We start from the raw sequence: 20,964 nt of genomic DNA, 5'->3' as shown, positions 1-20,964 counted from the left end.
GAAATCTGTCAGTCAAATAACTAATGTCCCCAAATACTCTCCACCTCAGGCGTTAGAGAGAGAACTCTAGTGATACAGTTTTGCCTCAACATAAGGTGAGGGAATTTGTAAGAGACAGATTAAAAAAAGAAATGATGCAGAGGTGGGTTTATTCTGACGAGTCCATGAGTGATGCAGCCTCACTCTCACTTTCTGCCTCTCTACATAAACAGATGTTTATAGAATTTTGTTTCCCAACTCTAACATCTATAAGATCTATAAGTTTTCTCCACACTGACGGGAATTAACTTTCGGTGAGGAAATAATGAATCCTTTCATTTACTTTATTTAATGGCAAAAATAGTCAAACTTGTATGTTGAGTCTTTATTAAGGTCACTGGAACCAGCCTGTAAAATATAGATCAAATGTTTTTAATTGTAGAATTTGAGACCTCCCAAGTGTTTAAAAAAAGCCCAAATTCTCAGTGCCCTCAATAATAGTTGCCCTGATCCTGACTTTTAAGTAAAACTCCCATTGTACTTTTTTTCTCAGAGTCAGCATGTAGTGATCACTAGAGAAACTACAGCTCATTGTGCGAGCTGCAGCTGGTAATTGCTGCTTGATTCAGCTAACCATTTCTGTATATTTATAACCATTTCCCACTTTTCTCCAACTTCTGTTTGACTGCAACTGTATTATTTTCCATCTGAATTCTTTTATATTTAATGAAAAGCTGCTAAATCACAATCTTTGATTAGGGAAAAAGGATCTTTCTCTGGCTGATTTTTAAAATCTAATTAGTGAAACTTTGACATGTTAATATATATATATATATATTTATATTTTCTATCAGCTTCTTTCTGTCGTTCTTCCTTCTTGTGTGATTTGAATGTGAATGAAGACTGACGACAGGTTCTACTGCTGTTTCTCTCTCTGCGTTATTGTACTCCCCTGATCCCAGCTCTTTCCTCCTGCCCTCCTCTTCCTCTGGCTGCCATCTTCATCTGTCCATTACACAGAGTATATTTGGCAGTGCTGCTTTTGTTTCGATTTACTTTTTTTCCCTAATTTTCCTCCCTCTCTCCCTCGTGCCCTCTCCTATTCTCAGGATATAAAGGTAATTCATGCCAAAGACTTAATAAAGGCCTTACTGTCCCAGAATACAACCACTTCACACTCTGCTTCATTAACTTTAATTTACATTGATTCTGATTTATTCTGATCCATCTTATTTTTCCTGTCTTTTCCGTTTTTTCTCACTTTTTGTCTTTCAGTCTTTAACAACGCTCAGTATATCTGTTTTTTTTTTTTTTTATTTGTTTGTTTTTTTGTCTCGTTGTATTGTGTTATACTTCTGCAGTCTCACTTTTTTATTTGTCTTGTTTGTTTTTCTGGTTACATCATTATTGTCCCGGTCTCGGATTCTCACACACAAAACACGAACAGTACAGATGAAGATGCACGCAAGCACATACACTTAAAAAAATGGAAATGCACGCACACGTACACACACAAACAGACGCATACCCAAGGTGTGTTTTGTCTTGCATCCACAAGCCTGATATATATATATATATATGTGTGTGTGTTAAATTAGCCAGCTGCCCTCTGTCTCTCTGTCTTCCTCCTATCTGCCTTCACTTTCCTGCCTCTCTCTGTTTCTCTTTCCCCCCCCCCGCTCACCATCTGTCCTCCATCCCTCGTTGTGTCTCTCCAGCTAGGCTATGCTTGGTTCTGATACTCACTGTTTATTAATCAGTCTACCTGATTGCCGGCCTCACTGTCTATTCTGTGAGTGAGGAATGTCAAACAAAGGCATAAAGTATAGCCTTCGGAGGCATGCAGTCCAAACCACCCTGTCCTCCCTATACTTTGTGCGCTGTGTATCTGTCTACCTGTTGTGTTTTCACATGGATTTTAACCTGTGATTTTTTTTTTTCACCGACTAGAAGAAAAAAGAGGAGTTGCTGTCTTTGTCAGCTCGCCGGGGGTTAAATTCCCCTCGGATCTGGTTAGACTTCACTCGGACCGATAAACGTTAATAACATTTTTTAACATCCAAGGTTTTGCTTTTCAACTTTGGAATTTTTGGTTTGTTTGTATGCCCTGTTTTTCTTCATCATATTATGCAACAATAACATCTTCTTTCTTTGTTTACAGATGAAAAAATATATCATTTTGATTTAATTTCTAATTGAAGTCATGCAGCACACAGTAGCCATTTTGGCTTGAGGCAATTTTAGCGGTTCATGTGAAACTACAACATCAGTGCATTTCACCGAAGGCTGTCTGTCTGTCAATCTGTGTCCCTCACATGTGGGTTAATGTATTGATCTGTCTTATATGTCTGCCGATCTGTCTTTCAGTCTGTCAGTCCATTTGTTGGAGAGAGGTCCATCACACAGGGCCATATGCCTTTATACACATCAGGATTTTGAAGTCTGGTCATTTTGGACTGAAGCTACTGACAGCTAGCATTTTGTGCTGACAGGCAATTTGTTTAAACTTAAAAAAAAAACAAAAAAACTTTGATTCATGCCAAAAACAGGTATTTAGTATTTCCTTTGAGAAGTGAAAAAAGCTTCTGAAACAGCATTTTGACCTCGTGGGGAAAGTAAAACACACACAGTAAACCCCAGTATCTTTATAAAGCCGGGAACACAACTATAGTGAAGGTGTCGGTGTTATGTCATGTTGCTGGTATGACGTCAATATGACATCAACAGGTCTTTTCTCTATCTATATTTGCATGGCCGCAGCCGCCACACCTTGGCCTAATGATGGATATTTAGGTGTGATGCGAAAGGTTATTTACGTACCACTCGCATATGACGCTGTGCTGTTTGGCTGGAGCAGATGTGCGTATAGCCAGTATACATTCACGTCACTAGAGTTTCACACATTATCACTGGACAGTTGTAGGTATCGGTTAAACATGGTGGTAAGAATAATAACAATGACATGAAGCTGTTGCACTGGTATGAGCTGGCCTTGGCTCTTAGACATTTACACAAAAATAAATAGCTGCAGTTTTTAAGCCTAAAGCCACTCTACATCCAGCTGTCTCTCAGCCCACACCCACACCCCAAACAGCCAGTGTACCAACTCTGCAACTGTTAGCTGACTGTGTGTTCGTGTTCAGCTCAGCCTCTGACTGAACTCAGAACTTTGTTATTTCCCTCTCTCTCTCTCTCTCTCTCTCTCTCTTCCTCTCGTCTCTTTACGTTTCATGGAACAGATTGAAAAAGCCCCAGAATTTCTGTGAATTTTTTCCTCCAGTTGAAACATATTGAACTTTACAATTTACACCGCCCCCTCCAATTATGTGTGTAATGGCATAATTCCATTGACTTTGTATATAGCCGTACACAGGAATAGATTTTTTTGCATTGTGGATTTTCTGCCTGTGATGTGTTTAAAACTGCTAAATTCTTCAAGAAAACAAGTTTGTTTGACACGCTGCTTTCACACAGTCACTGTAGACCGTGTTTTATTTGAACCAGAATTCATGAGAAATGAACTCGACTTAAAATGACCTAAACTGACCTCTCTCTCCTAATCTTCTAACTTCATTTACACCACAAACAACGTCTTCCACAATCTGCCCTTGATATAATGAGTATGGATTATTTCTTGATTTATTTCTAGACCACACCAGGTCTGTTTGTTTCTGTTAACGTCAGTGTGGTGTGGAAGGATTTCATTCAGCAGTGGAGATTTATTGTCTCATGATTGTCTCAGTGCTGTTTCAGAGGCTTTTCCGAGCTGAGAGGGAAACACTGAATATGTTGCATTTTTGGCTTGAAAATGATCGGATATGAAAACATTGATCACTCTCATCGTTCAGAGCTCCAGTACATCACCTCCCTTCAAAAATGTAAATTGGTTGAAACCTATTTCACGCCCTGTCGGCCAGCCGTGACCCCATCCTGCTCACTCACATTGCTCTAACTTTTCTAACTGTGTGTTTGTTCCCTGTGCCCAGAGGGTTGTCCAGGACTCTGCAACAACAATGGACGATGCACTCTGGAGGCCAGTGGCTGGCACTGCATCTGCCAATCAGGATGGCGCGGGGCCGGGTGTCACGTAGCCATGGAGACTCTCTGTACTGATGGAAAGGACAATGAAGGAGGTATATTTGTGTACATACACTAAAAGAGTGTGCAGATAGATGGTTCAGTAGTTTGACGAGTGTATTTGTTTGATGGATGGATGAACATGTCGTAAGGATAATGAAAAATATTGGTGGGGACAGGGTGCACATTAACCACATGTCCAATCAGGAGTTTAGATGGTGAGAGGGAGAGAGAATTAGCAGTTAGTAGGTAATTCAGGGTTGAGTTCAGTCTTAAAATTCATTCCACGCTGTAGAAAGAGGTATGAGGTAAGAGGGATTTCGAGGGTCACTGATTTTATGCAGATATGAAGAGAACTGAGAAAAATAAAAATCCACTCACAACATCCCCCATTCTCACACCAAGTAAAACAACAAAGGACCAAAGGACCGGTGTCATTTCAGTACGGTATTCTGCAGAATTCTCTAAACTTCCAAAATGAAATGTTCAGGACATTTGCCCACTTCCAAATCTTACTGATTTATTTTACAGCACAAATCTGCATTAATAACTCAAGGTAATCATGATTCCATGTGTTAAACAATCTTTTAAACCGGGACTAATTTCCACAGCAATGATATACATTCCCTCTGTGTAGCTCCATGTTGGATCGCTCAGCAGGAAGGGTGTTATGTTGTTGAGGTTTAGTGGTAGTAAACCTTTTGTAAAGTCAGTAGTCTTCCAGCATGCTTTGAGCCGCCTTTCTTTGTTATTCTTCATTATTGTTGTTGTGCCCTGACTAGCATCCACTAAAGCCTGTCGTCAACTAACGTTATGGTCTGTCCCGTCTGTATAACACCACAAACCCAAACATGGTGTCAGAAGTGGACCACTGATTTAGTGATTTAGGCTCTGCTTGTATATTGTTTGTTTTCGTTTGGTGAAGCTAACTATACTGCAGCAGTAGGAGTGAATAGCCATGGCCACGATCCTCACCAGCTGCGATCACGCTCAGTGGCAATCTAAGTGTGAACTGGGAAATCTGGAATACAAAGATTATGTCCTAGCAACAGGGCGGGTGAAAAAGCCGGTGGGCATCGAGGCGGTAATTCTGAGGAGAGTTATTCGTGCGGAGTGTCAACATTTTCTGAGAGACGCGGAAAGAATAGAGTTTTGTGACTTGACTCAGGGAGAAAGCCTCTACATGGGAATATGAAACCTAAGGAGATGAATGAATCATGCACTAAATAGTTATCGGTATTGCTACTTAGGACACAGAAAATTGTGAAGGGAAAAACTTATGACACTAGCTCAAATGATCAGCCTGTCCTACAGAGTCTAAAGAAACTAAAACCTAATGGCACCCACATCTGCTGTGAGGTTGCTCAAGGGAGCTGCCTTGGCCCATTATTGTTCTCACCTTACATGCTGCCACTTGATGACATCGTCAGAGAGCACAATGTATGTTTCCATAGTTACACTGATGCCACTTTGCTGAGCCAAATGATGCTGCAGCTGTAAACCCCATTACCACTTCTCTTCTAGCAATACATAAATGGATGAGAATCATTTCCTAAAGTTAAATGGGGACAAAACTGAAATCCTACTAGTCGGCCCTAAAACAAAAAGAGAAATGCTGTTTAATAACCTGGGGAAACAAATTCCATGAATATAAATCTGTGATTACAAGTCTTGGTTTTATCTCAGATCTAAGCTTCAAGTCCCACATCACCAAGGTGACAGAAACGTCATTTTTCCACCTTAGACGCAGCTAAAGTACGGCCATTTATAATCAAAACATTTTTCTTTTTTTCTTCAATTTCAGTTTTATTTTTCAATTTATTAGATCTTGTTATCATTAAGTGGGTGTTTTATTTTTCATCTCCTTTTCCATTAATCAATGTTTTTAACATGTTTTATGTTATGTCTTTTCCATGTGTGTGTATGACAGGTGCTATACAAATAGGTTTAATATTATTATTAATATAATTTCTTTAATACTCATACCAAGGGCTTGCTATCATTAGGGGACTTTACTACAGAGTGTGTGGTGCAAGGCAGCAAATATAAACTGGATTTTAAAGTTGTAAATACAACAGTGGCCCATGTGAGAGGAGGCGGGGCTCATACACTTCACCATTTATGTGTGATGGGCTCAACACAGTGGACGACAGCCTCACCATGCCTCTCACCAGAAGTGCATCTCTGAAGTCATCAGAGCGTATCACGATGTGTTCAGTAATCCTGTGGAGGCTTTCCCCAGAGAGGTCCACTTTGAGTTGAACCCAGCGGTTCAGCCGGTGCACTCTGCACCAGGCAATGTCCCGGTGGCCATGAAAGAAGCTGTGAAGGCTCAGCTCCACAGGGGTCACATCACGTCAGTCAGCGAGCCCACGGTTTGGGTCAGCGATATGGTCATAGTCAAAAGAGCAGAAAAGCTGCGTGTATGTTTGCAGCCGTACCATCTCAACCAGGCGCTCAGGCGTTCACATTACATCAGGGCCGCGCTGGAGGATGTTCTGTATAAGAGCGAGAGGATGACAAAACACCGCGGCAGCGGGTAAAAGACAACAGATCTGCCCAAGACCTGATGTCACTGCGTTTGAAGACGGCCCTGTCAGTCAGATTACTGATGTAGACAAATCATAGCATAGAAAACAAGACTTTAAACAAAAGATGAACTGCAGTATCTATAGTTATATATAGTCAGGATGCATTAAAGGATTTGTAAGTTTTGCTATTGCTACATAGCCAACGTGAGAATTAGCAGCTGTTTACCCACCAGTCTAGAAGAAACATTGACAGTTCAGCATCGATCTTCATTCCTGACTCACCAACAGCTGTCTCCAGAGGTGAAAACAAACACCAATGTTAACTCTTGTTCTGCTTCTTTTTCTACCACTTATTTTCTTCTACTGTTAGCATGTTAACCAGCTAGCCATTGTGTGGCTGGACTGTCTCATCACTTTCCGATATCAAGTCACCGTAGCGTCCATTGTACCCTGAAGAAGCAGCGTTGTTCAAGGGACATATTATAACCTCTTGTATTGTAAACACTTGATGGCTGAAGCTCTTGCGAAGCGACCATTAACACCACCCGCTCCCAGCAGGAAAACACGTTCGCCAGCAGAAAAAGCTTCAAAGCACGCCATCCCTACGTGTTAGCAACCAGAGTTCATCACGGTGAAAGTAAAATGACTTGCCTACTCGCTTCACTTCATTAAACAATGGTTCCAAAATGGCAAGATTGAATAACAACAAAAACATTTTGTCGTGCATTGCATAGTTTGGCATGTTTTGCAAAGACCAGCTGCCACCTGTTTGCTCCAGACTGGCATTCTGGTTGATTTGTAGCAGGAGTGCCCCCTCTTCTTTCGCTTTCCCTCTTCTTTCCCTCCTGTACTCACCTCAGCACCACTTCCTCATCAGTACACTCTGATAACATTGTTCTGCAGAAAGGTTCTGGTTCATGACTGGACCTCGTATGCATGCTGACCGGGCAGGGGTTTAGGGCTACCTGGAGCCGCTCAGGTTTCCCGGCTGCTCTGGAACTGCAGGGCAGCGGAGAAGCTCTTCCAACACACTGAGCCTCACCTCCATTACAGAAAATAAACTACTTTCATTACATGTATCGTTATTACCAAAGGAGGCAGAGGAAGAACTAAACATGAGACACACCGAGCAGAGAGAGCAGGAGAGAGGGAGGGAGAGAGAGAAGTAGTCGCTAACGCTAGCAATAAAAGCCCTCTTAAGAAGTAAAGCGTTTCTGTCCACTGAAATGCTAGAGAACTTTTAATTTGAAATGATTAGATGAAGTGTTGAGTTTGTATTAACATGTAATGTAGTAACTTTAACATTGCAAACAGGAGCCAATGGGGAAACTCCAACTCTGTCACATTGTATTCGGCTGACCAATGGTCGAATTATGAGCAGTCAGTCAGTCAGGGAAATTCTCAGTTATAGGGCCAGTTGTGGTCCAGCCAAAAAAAAAAAAGTAAAAGGAATGAAAAAAAACATGAATCTGGGTCATCCAGTGGGTGAGTGGTTAAGGCATATACCACATAACCACAATGTCTATGGTTTGATTCCTGGCCGAGTCAGACCCCTCACTCTCTGCCCTGCACGGGTTCCTGTCTCTGCAGCCTGTAAAATGTTAAATTCAAGCAACATGCCAAAAAATAATCTTTAAGCAGCTGTAAATGATGAAGTGGCTACTCTGCTGCTACCTGCTGTGAGCTGCTCATCGACGTGTAGCGTACCTGCAGCGGGTCTTAACTTACATACAGCACAGTGTATGTACAAACTGCTGCTAAAAAAAATGCTGAACATGTAGTATCAGCCTTAATGTGTAGTTGAAAGGCCGTTGAGCACCAAATGGAATTGGAAATGAGCCTCAATGTTCAAAAAGGCTCTGGTACAGTCTTTTAAATATAAGCTGTAGAGTTCCCAACAAGAAACTCGCAGTTGTAAACTTCTATGGGAAGAACTGAAACCTTGAAGTAAAAAAAAAAAAGATGACATGGACAGAGACAAAGTTGAAGAGTTATTAACAGCACAAAACATCAGGTATCAGTGGATTCACCCTACAAGCAAAGCTCTGAGCCACAGAGTACAACCCTAAAACCAGGAGAGCAGTGTTAACTGGAACAGTGGAGAGGAAAGATTAGAAAGAAATGAACATTAGACAGAAGAGTCAGGGAGAGGACGGGCTTACTGTATGTGTGTGTGTGTGTGCGTGTTTGGTGGGAGTACATTTTTTGTTTAACCAGAAACAGCTGTTTTATCGCTATGTTCAAAGCCACCAGACTCCACTGACAAAAACATTTTACCTCACAGAACACGGGATTTGCTGATCCTCCACTGCCCCGATCGGTCAGTTTGTTTGTGTATTTGTGTGACTTTCAGTGGTGGCTCAACTATTCAGATGTTTGAAAACACACACAGCTGTTTCTGGTTTAACCAAAAGGATTTTACTCTGTAACAGAAAAGGTCTATTTCTCTAGGAACCCTTGCCATAATGTTGTCAGACAATTGTTTTAACAATCTGGACATGTCAGTGGCAAAAACAAGCACCCCCCCCCGTAGTCTTTGTTTGTGTGCACGTTCATTCGTGCCTGCGTCCGTGCGTGCATGCATTTAATATCAGTCCCTGGTGCCTGTTCCCCAGATGTACAAATGGCTTTTATAAACTAACTGAGACAAATGGCAGTCAAGATTTTATTACCTTACATACCTCTTTCAGTCCTTCCATTTCTCCAGCTGTCTCTCCACTCCACTCATCTCCTCTCCTCTCTTCCTCCCTGTCCCTCACTTATCCCTCCCTCCCTCTCTAATCCCTCTTTTTTCATCATTCCATCCCTGCCTCTCATCATTTACATTAGAGGACTTTGTCCTTTTTTCTCCCTTTTTCTCTCGGTCTTTATTCTTCTTGGCCAACCCTGTTTCCTTGCAGTCACATTTATAAAGCAGTAATGTGCAACAGAAAATGCAGCCAGATTACATTTTCTATCAACATCATGAAGATATGTTGTTCATTTATATATTTAGCAAGTCACAAATATTTTGATACTGAACATATCAGTGTAGTGTTCATCGACAACATGTTTGTTTTCTGCCACAACATCCAATGTTACAGGATCATTTCCACTTATAGTTACTTGGTTAATGTTTGAGAAAGATCCTGGTCTGGTTTGTGACTCAGACACAATGTGTTTATTCACATTTAATCAAAACCACAATCTTTTCCAAACCTCAACCAGGGGGCGCTTTCACAAAGACAGACTTTGACTCTCAGGTAGAACAAACAGTCAGACCTCAGATTGACTGAGTCTAAATTCATCTGTTGCACAAAGCAGTTTAGTGATAGACTATCTTAAGACGGACTGTGGTATAATGAAGTCTGGGTAAATTAAGGATGTTTTACTAGAAAAGTGAAATAATAAAGAGAAATATCTGATTTGAAAAAAAATTGCTGCAGTCTCTAAAACTCTTTCCCTTGTCTTTGCTCTCTCCATAACAACGTTAGCAAACCACAAATCATGAGCCATGTTTTCCTGTTTTGTGTTGTTGGGTGCTACTGGTCAGGGCAGGTGTCATTGATTGTTACCATGGTAACATTAGTTTTAGGACTGAGTTAGTCTGGGGGTAAGGTGTCTAATGTCTTTATTTTTGTGAAACAGTCTTACTTGCATTAGACTAAGACAGAGCAGTCTGAAATATCTTTGTGAAACTGGCCCCAGAGCTTTTGTAGCCCGACCACAGACAGGACTGTGGGTGTGGACCCTGGTCTCTGGTGCGACGATACTTTTCCTATCATCCATTTGACATCCTTCTGCATTTCCAATCCTTCCCTCTCTTGTTTGAGAATACAATAACTTCGTATGTGTCTTTCAGATGGCTTGGCTGACTGCATGGATCCAGACTGCTGTTTGCAGCCCTCCTGTCAGAACCAGTTGTACTGCAAAGGGTCACCTGACCCAGGGGAGGTGCTCAGCCAGTCTCTGTCCTCATTGGCCCCTCAGCAGGTAATGAGCTCCAATTGCAAATTATTTCCTGATACAACCTGACATTACTTTTCAGTATAGGAGCAGTGACAGGAATCAGCATTTGTCTATCTACTTATTTCCTTTTATTTTACTTAGGCTGCGAGGTCTTTCTACCAACGCATTCACTTCCTGGTTGGTCCTGAGTCCACTCATGTTATCACTGGAGACAGTCCATTCAACAGAAGGTAATTGTGTTTTATTTTATTTTATGTTATTTTATTTTAATTCATTTTATATAGTTTTTTTCTGAATTCTGGACTTATAGCAACATCAGTACAGCAGCTTGATTGGTCATGTAAATCCACACTTTAATCAAGTATTTCACACCACTGGAGATGAAAGTCAAGGGCTGCAGTCGAAAACTCGAAAAGGTTTTCTCCTCGACCTCAATGAAAAACATCATTAGGGTCAAGGAAAGATGTGAAGGAGAATTCATAAATACTTCGCAAAAGAATCTGACTGCACTTACACAAGATTTTTTTTTTTTTAACCAACTTCATTTATTTAACACGTTTCCTAACAACAACGATTGAAATGTTGAAATAAGATGGCATGACGCAAATAAACATGTAGAGAATTGAGCCAAATAAACAACATTTATGTAATATATTGATATAATAATAATCTTTATTTATAGAGTACTTTTCAAAAACTATGTTGCAAAGTGCTTGAAAGAGACAGCAAAAAAAATAGAATCAATAAAATCAATTGATTTCAAAGAGAAGAAAAACAGATAAAACAATCAAGTGTACCAAAACAGTGTAATTCTTTAGAGAAATGAACCAATTGAAGGGAACAGAAAACCAGGATAAGCTGTATGTATATAGTACATTGCTATGATGATGATATTGTTAACTATAAATTCAATATGCTTGTTAAAGATGACGACTGCAGCCCAGGTTTCCTGTGCAGTTTTTCAATGCAGTGGATAACTGCGTTAAACTTGGGGTTTTAATACTACTTTAGTGAGTGACTGGTTAAGACGGTGAGTGAAAGATCTCCAAACCTACAGAAGGAAGATATTATTTTAGTATAAGGTCGCAGTTGCCTACATCTGTTATGTGCTGAACGTTCTTCTGTACAAACACTGTTGTTTTTCATCACAGTGGGATCATGGATAATTTCTGTCTTTTTCTTTCCAATGTTATCTTCTATAGTGGTGATTGTTTGATTCATAACGTTTCTGCCCGCAGGTCGTAGCTCACCCTACTTTGATTTACCATAATATGAGCAGTTGCAGGTTGGCTTTGCTCTCTGTCTGGATTGATATAATAGAACGAGTAGGATCACAATACAGGAACTTAAGGTCTGCTATTTTTCCTTGCCAAAAGCCATTTCTGCCCACATCTGCCTCAGACATAACATTCATTAAATATGATAAGAGAGAAAGAAGGTGGCAGTCGGCAAAATATAGAGAGTGAAAGGCATGGCTACTGACAGGGAAGAAACATGATGGCAATTCTATTCAGCCATTTTTCTGCTTTTGTCACATTTTTTATGCTATCCTGAATGTTTCATTAGAGCAGAGGGCCACAACCCTATAATAAAAATGTCCTGTATTTCCATAATGGAATGGACCTGCAACCTTATAATAAAAATGCTTTATTAGATGACCTTAAAACAGTATTGAGTTTGTGTGTGTGTGTTCGTGTGTGTGTGGGTGGATGTTTGGAAGGTTTTAAAAAATGGCTGTTTTACACGTATAGGCCAAAGAAATAACTGACAAACATACATAGGCCTACATACATAATAACTGCAGAAGGAGACCAACCTACACGGTGGCACATACTGTATGCACACATGCTGAAGCACAACGGAGTAAACATATAGACATATAGACCATGTAGACCTGGTTTCCTGGTTTCATCAGTGTGATACACACACACACACGCACACACATACAAACACACAGACACAAACACGCAGTTGTTTTTGTGCCATGAACTTCATGAGTCATAGTCTGATCTTGAGCATCTCAAGAAAACCTCTATGGAAGGTCTTTTCTTCATCCTGCGTGGTTGATACAGAATAGTTATTAAATCCTGTATTAATACTGTATGACATTTGCACTAATGTGACACATCTGGCAACAGGGTTTTCATGGACACGTACATGATTTTATTACAAATATACTGTAATATACAGAATGAATGGGCCTCTGTTTTATTCATTCACATGCAGTGCATTATACACATTTACATAAAGGCTCTGTCTGCTAGAAATTATGTTTATAACGAAACTGTGACAGATAATATGTTTTGTAGGAGTTTTACAGCAGTGTTAAATGCTGTAATCAGTGCATAATTTACTGATTTTTTGTTTTGTGTTCAGATGCTCACAGAAAAAAAGTTCACAGTGACACAGACACAATGTGCTTATTTGCGTTAAACAAAAGTTTACTTTTTTTTTTTGTGAACAAACAGAAAGTGACATAGAGGACATTTGTGACCATAAAACATAATGGACACTCGTGGGTGTGTGTGTGTGTGTGTGTGTGTGTGTGATAGGGTGTTCTAATGAATGTTGATCATACACAATAATAACAATAATAATAACAACAATAATAATAATAATAATAATAGGTAGCTATTATTATTATTATTATTATTATTATTATTATTATTATTATTATTAACTCTCATTAGAACCTCTGAGGTCGGTTACTTTATTTGTTCACGCAGGTAAATTTTGTTTGCAGTAAAAGTTATTATCACATTAATTATCACCAGTCTTACACATGCACATAATAATGTGCACTGGTAATAATAATCATAATAATTATAATAATAATGATAACAATGATATATAATAATAGTATTGTCTGTGTACACATAAATACAAGGACAATAGTAATAATACTAGTAATAATAATAATATATGATAATAATAATAATAATATAATAATGAAATAATATATAATAATGATAATCATGATGATGATCATATTCATGTAGTAAGGGTGGTGGAGAGGCAGCACAAGAACGCCAGAGGGGCAGGCAAGGGGGCCCCAGCCCATCCACCCAGCGCCGCAATCTGGGGCCCATGCAGCAGACAGCTGGTGCGGCCCATCCCCACCTTTTCCCCTCCTCTCTCCTCCAATAGAGGGTTTTCAAGTTGTTGTTTTTTTCCCCCCCCCATCTTACCTGTTGTTATAAGAGGTGATCCGAGAAAGTGACAACACAAGTGAGGTTCCAGTACAAAGCAAGTGCAACTCGACACACCAGCCGCCACACCTGTCATGTTGATGCTTTGATAGCGTCACAGCCTCAAATGTAAAAAGGCATAAAGTTGAGATCAAAATGAAGGACATGTTCAAGCATGGGTTTGCTCTGACCCATGACTGCTCACAGTGACAAAGTCTGTCCACAGACATACAAACACCTGCCAAAGACCCCAAACCACCTCTGCGGTCGTTCTCCCTGTAGCCGGTGTCTTCAGCAAAATGCACTGTGCAACCTGATCATCATAAACTCAGCTGCACTGTCTACCCAGAGCAGCAGGTGAGCTCATTTGGAACCAAACAGGCAGAAGAATAATGGTCTTGCATTCAACGCACATGGCATTGTGATTGTGTGACTGAGTGAGTCAGACATTCTTCAGCCAGTGTTGTTATTACTTGTATGGTTATAGACTAATAACTGGGGCGGATTCTGCTCTATTTTAGAATATATCTGATTCAGTGAGTAAAGCCTCCATCTAATATTGTTATTTTTATCATGTTTATATCATTATTTTTATACCAGATCTCTACCTACAGAAATAATCCCGTTGTGGTTTGGGAATACTTCATTAAACAGGCTGTAAAACCTGCAGTAAATTCTGCCTTTCTCTGTTTCATTAGTCTCTTCTTCCATTTGTTCAGTGTTTCAGAGTTACAACACTACCTTGAACTGTTACATTAACTAATGGGGACAACAAAATCAATAGATTGTACATGTTATCCATGATATGTACTGTGTATACATACTGTACATCATAATAATGAGAGAAGAAGACAAAGAAGACGAATTCCAATAAATGACATTGTTATTCACTCGAATGCAGCTCATGAATACAGTGCTGTGGTGCAGTCGAGCCACCAGTACTGGAGTAACATCAGTTCTCCCGCTCTCACAGCTCAGCAGTTAGCACAACAGCCTCTGTTTCAACTGATGTCTCAGTGCACTCTGCAGTATCCTTAAACAGAGTAATAGTGATGATAAGACAGGCTGTGGTGTGTGTGTGTGTGTGTGTGTGTGTGTGTGTGTGTGTGTGTGTGTGTGTGTGTGTGTGTGTGTGTTGTACCCAACCACAGGAGCTCAAGTCAAAGACACAACGGGGTCTGTTCTATACTTGATGGTTCAGTTTGCTCAGTTAATTACAGTAAAAAATAAATGATTGTAATTTCTTTTGTATAGTATGACTAGTATGTATTTGTATTTTGTATATGTTGCATATTGCAATGTAGTAATGAAGTTAACCTCTCTCTACCATCTCTCTCTCTCTCTCTCTCTACAGCTTGGTGTCGATAATCAGAGGTCAGGTGTTGACAGCCGACGGCACACCTCTGATTGGAGTCAATGTGACGTTTGTTCACTATGCTGAACACGGATACACTGTAACACGCAAGGATGGCATGTGCGTATTTATTTATTATTCGTATTGTGTATTGTGTAACCTTGTCTTTTCTATATGCACCTTGCATCCTCCCTCCCCAAAACTATTTCACCTGGCCCTTCCTTTATTTATAAAAGCAGATGTTATTACTTCCCAGTTCACTAAATGGAACACTGAACTACCAAAGGCTATCGGTACCAGAACTGATGAAGACCTGGAAGAGAGATTATGTATTGAAGGCTGCCAGCATCAAACAACTCATTGTTTACATTGTTTTTGACAAGATATACTGTACCTCACAGGGCTGTGATTGCACATCTGTAACAGCCATTAACTGAAATATAAAACCAGGTTTGCTGTTTTTCTTGGTTCACTGTTTATATATCTGTCTGTACACCAGGCTAGTCAGTGTCTGATTTCTTCCCTTCCATGCAGTTCCATTGGTGAAGGAAAGCTGCTGCCTCATTCTGACATTAGCTAGCATCTGTCATGAATCATTCGTAGTCATAGCTGATGTACATACCGGTGAAAGACTATCCAAGGATTAGCAGTGTGTATTTTCTGATGCATTCGACATTATAACAATACATGCACTAACATCAACATCTGTGACCTAACATGAACACACGAGGTCGGCTAACTTACACTCGTTGGTGGGCATGTGTCGGCGACAATGGCACATCCTGCAGGCAGAACAGGAGGTTGAAGGACAGGGAGGGAGATGGTAGGTGCGGCCTCTTCTGCTGAAAAATGCTGACTGCAGAGGTGGCTTTGGGGGTGTTCTCCAATCTTGACTCTTCAAAAAATCAATCCACCTCTTCTTCCTTTCACCATCTTTGGGAAATGTGGATAAAGACACAGAGACATTGATATTGTGGCATCCAGGAAAGACACACTTGGAGAGGGAAGGCATAGCTATCGAGGGAATGAGTGAATCTCCGTAGCAGTAACAAGACCGAGTGGGGGAGCCACGGATGCTTGTGCGTTCCAAAATCAGCCGTGGAGCCCAAACAGCAAAGGCCGTAACCTTTGGTGTGGTGATTCTGGAACAGTGAGCAGGGCCTGGCTGGATGATCTCAGGCGGCGGTCAGGCTCATGGGGAGTAAGCAGGTCACAGATGTAGGCAGGAGCCGGACGGTTCAAGGCTTTAAAAACAAGCAGTGAAATGTTAGAAATCAATTCTAAAACTCACAGGTAACCAATGAAGGGCAGCCAGGATTGGTCTTGGACGTCATACACACACGACTGGAATCACCATTGCGGAATCCGATTTCTCTCCTACCCCAGACTTATGTTGGAAGCTTGGCTCATTGATTTTAACTGTATAGTGAGAGTAGATGCTGCTTCCTGTCTTTTCCCTTTTCTCTTTTTGCTGTGTGTTTGTGTCTGACTGACAGCTCAGTGAGACAGAGACAGGCAGATGGACGGAGCAGAGCTCCTTTTCACGACACGAACTGTCTGAATTTAACAAATATTCAGTGTTCAGATAGATAGATAGATAGATAGATAGATAGATACTTTATTTATCCCCTAGGGGAAATTCAGTGATGGTAACTGATTACTTTACACTTCTGCAAGCCACTTTATGTTAGGTTCAACTTTAGTCAGATTTTGGATGGGTTTATTTTAAATAAGAGGATGGGTCACATGCTCCTGCTGAATGCTTTACCCTAATCGTTACCTAAACCCCATGTTAGCCCCAACCCTCTGACCCCTCAAACAGCCATTCAAACTTGTGGGGTCCAGCATTTTGGGTCCGGGGTTCCAGGTTTTCAGACCCCACAAACATAGTAAAACAGGTCCACTGAGAACAAAAGACAAACACATGCTCACACACACCCAACAACACATGGATATGCATAACATTACCTAGATGACATGCCTTCGCAGCAAACAAACTCGTGGGGAAATGCCTATAAATCCACAGAGGCACAAACACACTCGTAGAATTTAAATGAACGAATCACGACTTCACAGTTCAACATTTAAGAGCCAGTGTACCGTACAGAAGTTACATGCTCCAAGAGTTTTAGGGTTACCTCAGCTCAGTGAGGGAGGTTTAATTCACACTGTTCCTCATCTGACAGCACTACAATTTTACATAGTAATCTACTTTATATAACATATGTATATATTGTTATTGATGTACTGCAGGTTCGACCTCCTGGCCAACGGTGGGGCGTCTCTGACGCTGGGTTTTGAGCGTGCTCCGTTCATCACTCAGTACAGAACCGTGTGGGTGCCGTGGAACGTCTTCTATGTGATGGACACGCTGGTCATGAAGAAGGTGAGTGGTGTCACTGCTGTCTGTCTACATACTTGTCTGTCACGGACTGATGACTGGTGACTGCCTGACTGAAACTACGATTTGAAATGTTCCAGTTTACTTAAAACTCCAGACAGACTCGCTGTGGTCTGATGTTTTTAGATACAAATACACTATCTGACTGACACCGACTCACCGACTAAAGTGACAGGTCAGTGTTTCACAGTCAGTGAGCTGATGAATGAAAAGACTAACTGGCACATGTTACATCTGGCTGTTTCAGGAGGAGAATGACATTCCCAGCTGTGACCTGAGTGGTTTCATCAGACCCAGCCCCGTCATTGTTGCTTCTCCTCTGTCTACATTTTACAGATGTTCACCTGAGGACGGCCCCATCATTCCTGAAACACAGGTAAGAAATACCACAGGGGTATGTATCAGTGTCAGAGTCATGCGGTGAAATAGTGTCAGTGTTCAGCTGACATCAGAGCGGTAGCACCTGGCACTGAAAAGGGAATCCGGGGCCCCCTCCCGGAGCCAGACCTGGGAGGGGAGCTTGTCGGCGAGCGTCTGGTGGCCAGGCCTTAAATTCTGGGGCTTGGTTGGGCTCAGCACGAGATGGAACATCCACCAGCGGGGATGCACATTGGGGTAGCGTGCAATTTAGACCGGTTGGCAGGAGTAGGGTGAGGAGCTTGGACAACTGGACGGAGCTCAGAGCAGAGCTGCTGCTCTTTCATGTAGAAAGGAGCCAGTCGAGGTGGTTCGGGCATCTGTTTAGCATGCCTCCTGGGCGCCTTCCTTTGGAGGTTTTCTGGGCTCATGTAACTGGTAGGAGGCCTCGGGGTCGACCCAGCATTCACTTGAGGGATTATATATCTCATCTGGCCTGAGACCACCTCAGGATCCACCAGGAGGAGATGGAAAGCATTGCTGGAGAGAGGGATGTCTCAAACCTCCTGCTCAGCCTGCTGCCACTGTGAGCCGACCCCAGAAAGCGGAAGAAAATGGATGGATGGATGATTTAGGAATATAAGAACCATGTTGATGAGACACTGAGCCTCAGTGTCTCAAAAATAAGTTGGCAAAATAAAGTAAGTGAACCCTGTAGAATTACCCTTTCCAGCACCCTTTCCAGCACCCTAGCCCCTAGCATAAGCAGTGTGATACCTTGGTTTTTGGAGCACATCCTGTGGTTCCCGTTTTTTAAATATGGGAACCACCACCCTGGTCTGCCAGTCCACAGGCACTGTCCCCGAACTCTGTGCAGAATTGCAGAGGCGTACCAGTTGAGACAGCCTAACGATGTCTTGGTGCTTCAGCATCTCATAGCGACTCTCATCCATACCTGGCACGTTGCCCATGAGGAGCATCTTGACTTCCTTAGAGACATCTGTCTTTAAACTCCTCCCCCTCAGAGGACATGTTGGTCTGTGTTCTTTACACCATCCTTTCCTGACTTTCTGTCCGATGGTTTGCCAGAACTTCCTTGAGGCTTCCTGCCAAAGCTTCTCAAACCCTCCCACATCCAGGAGATGCTTCAGAAGACTCGTAAACCAACCAAGCCCAAAAGGTCTCCTCCTTTAGTTTGACCGCCTCCTTCACCATTGGTGTCAACCAGTGGGCTCTCAGGTTGCCACCATGACAGAACATGGCAACAACAAAAAAAAGTGAAGAGCTAATCAGCTGGTCATTTGGGGCCATAGTCCTTCAAAGTGTTTAAGTAAATGAATAATTAAACACCAACGTAGCATTTCTAATTGTAATTTTATAGAGCTGGAGTGATTTGTTGATATAATGTTGAATAATCAGTTCAACATTTGCTGTTTTTTTAAATTCATGTGTTTTCTGCTTTTCTCTGTTTTATATCATTGACGAAAACGTCAACTGGGACTCTGATGGGCATTTTTTCTGACATTATATAGACAAATCAATTCAGAAAGTAGATTCCTACATAATGAAATAATTCCTGTCAAATGATGAAAATAAAGAAACATTTTGAAGGGCAAATGAAAAGACAAAACAAAAACAAATAACTTATTTTTTAACTTTCTTTATAACACATATTAGTGCCATCAACACCACTGATACGTATGTGTGTATATATATATATATATATATATATATAAACATACTACCACAGCTCTGCAATGATTGTTTTTATATGAAACTAGCGTTTGTGCTCACACACACAGAGCTCCACCCGAGGTATCGCCTCTTATGGGGCAACTGAGGCTCATCATGTAGGAATGCTGTAATTGCTTACACATTACACCATGTTATCTTTGTGTGGTGTGTGTGTATGTGTGTGTGTGCTGTGTGTCAGAGAAAGGGAAAGAAAGAGATGGAGAAAGAGGTATATTGGCTGTGTCTCTCGTGCATGCAAAGGAGATTGAGAGTGGAATACAAAGAGAAGCAGTAGTGTGTGTGTGTGTGTGTGTGTGTGTGTGTGTGTGGTTCTTCATCACACTCACACCATTGTGTGAACCAGTCCACAGAGGAAATGAAACAGATGACAGAACTCAATGTGTGTTTTTATATTTTTTACAAGCCTGAACCAGCGCTCCATAATTATTTTTTATTTGACAAGCCTGTGCATGTGGCTTTTGACCGTCAACAGGGTAAGATGGTGTTCACGAAAAGAAAAGTGTGCGCAATGTGTGTGCGGCAAGTATGTGTGTGTGTGTGTGTGTGTCTAAGTGCAGATCAAAAGCAAGTGAATGGAAAGCTGCTACTTAGCTTTTGGTGGAGCTGAGTCCATTAGAGAGGAGGGCAGTGGAAAGGGCAGTCTTAAAGGGGATGTAATGGATCTGTAATGAACACTAAATGCGCAGCTAATGAAAAGGCAATAGTGCAGTTGAAAAATATAACACCGGAACAGTCCGAATGGATCATTCCCTGAGGAGCTTTTTTTATATATATATATATATATTCTTTTTGAAAGCAAATAGAGAAAGAAAGAGGGAGGGAAAGACAGATGCTGTGGCTCAGTTCTCCCTGAATTCATTACTGTTTGTGTTGTATTTTAACAATAATGACCCCTGACGCATGTGGCGATGCATTCACGCCGTTACAGAGTACAAAGTGAAAGACAGCCTGACTGTCAGCAGCAGCCCCTCACTGGCAGAGGACCTTAACATGTTCTTTCCCCGCTTCGACAGAAATAACAACAGTAGGGAAAGGGATAGACCGTGGACTGACACTGGACAGTAATGAGGTCAGTGGGGCACTGCACAGCGGCAATGCAAGGAAAGCAACTGGAAATGATGGTGTTCCAGGGCGGCTGCTTTGGGCATACACCAGTCAGTTAGTAGAGGTCTTCATCAACATTTTCAACCTCTCACTGACATATGCTGTTGTCCCAACATGCCTCAAATCGACAACCGCCCTGAATGCTGAATGCACACAACAATTTTGCAATTGGACACTGGATTTTCATGACCAACCACCCCCATAGTGTCAGGATAGGAAAACATACATCCTCCACCCTCACCCAGAAAACTGGTGTTCCACAAAGATGTG

The 20,964-nt window shown here is 41.4% G+C and overlaps 1 protein-coding gene across 1 annotated transcript in view; it reads left to right on the top strand.

Annotated features, from left to right (window-relative positions):
- LOC111230447 (teneurin-3) overlaps positions 1–20,964 on the top strand; it is a 251,188-nt gene that overhangs the window by 162,689 nt on the left and 67,535 nt on the right. Inside the window, exons 16-21 of the mRNA XM_022757188.1 lie at positions 3,966–4,112; positions 10,429–10,559; positions 10,677–10,765; positions 15,078–15,197; positions 17,331–17,463; positions 17,726–17,854. Of these exons, the coding sequence (XP_022612909.1) occupies positions 3,966–4,112; positions 10,429–10,559; positions 10,677–10,765; positions 15,078–15,197; positions 17,331–17,463; positions 17,726–17,854 (749 nt within the window). The remainder of the gene's footprint in view (positions 1–3,965; positions 4,113–10,428; positions 10,560–10,676; positions 10,766–15,077; positions 15,198–17,330; positions 17,464–17,725; positions 17,855–20,964) is intronic.

The sequence above is a fragment of the Seriola dumerili genome, unplaced genomic scaffold (genome assembly GCF_002260705.1).
Source record: "Seriola dumerili isolate Sdu_G_001 unplaced genomic scaffold, Sdu_1.0 BDQW01000267.1, whole genome shotgun sequence".
Taxonomy (NCBI): Eukaryota; Metazoa; Chordata; class Actinopteri; order Carangiformes; family Carangidae; genus Seriola; species Seriola dumerili.
The sequence above is the reverse complement of the archived record's forward strand: the minus strand, read 5'-3'. Positions and strand labels throughout refer to the sequence as shown.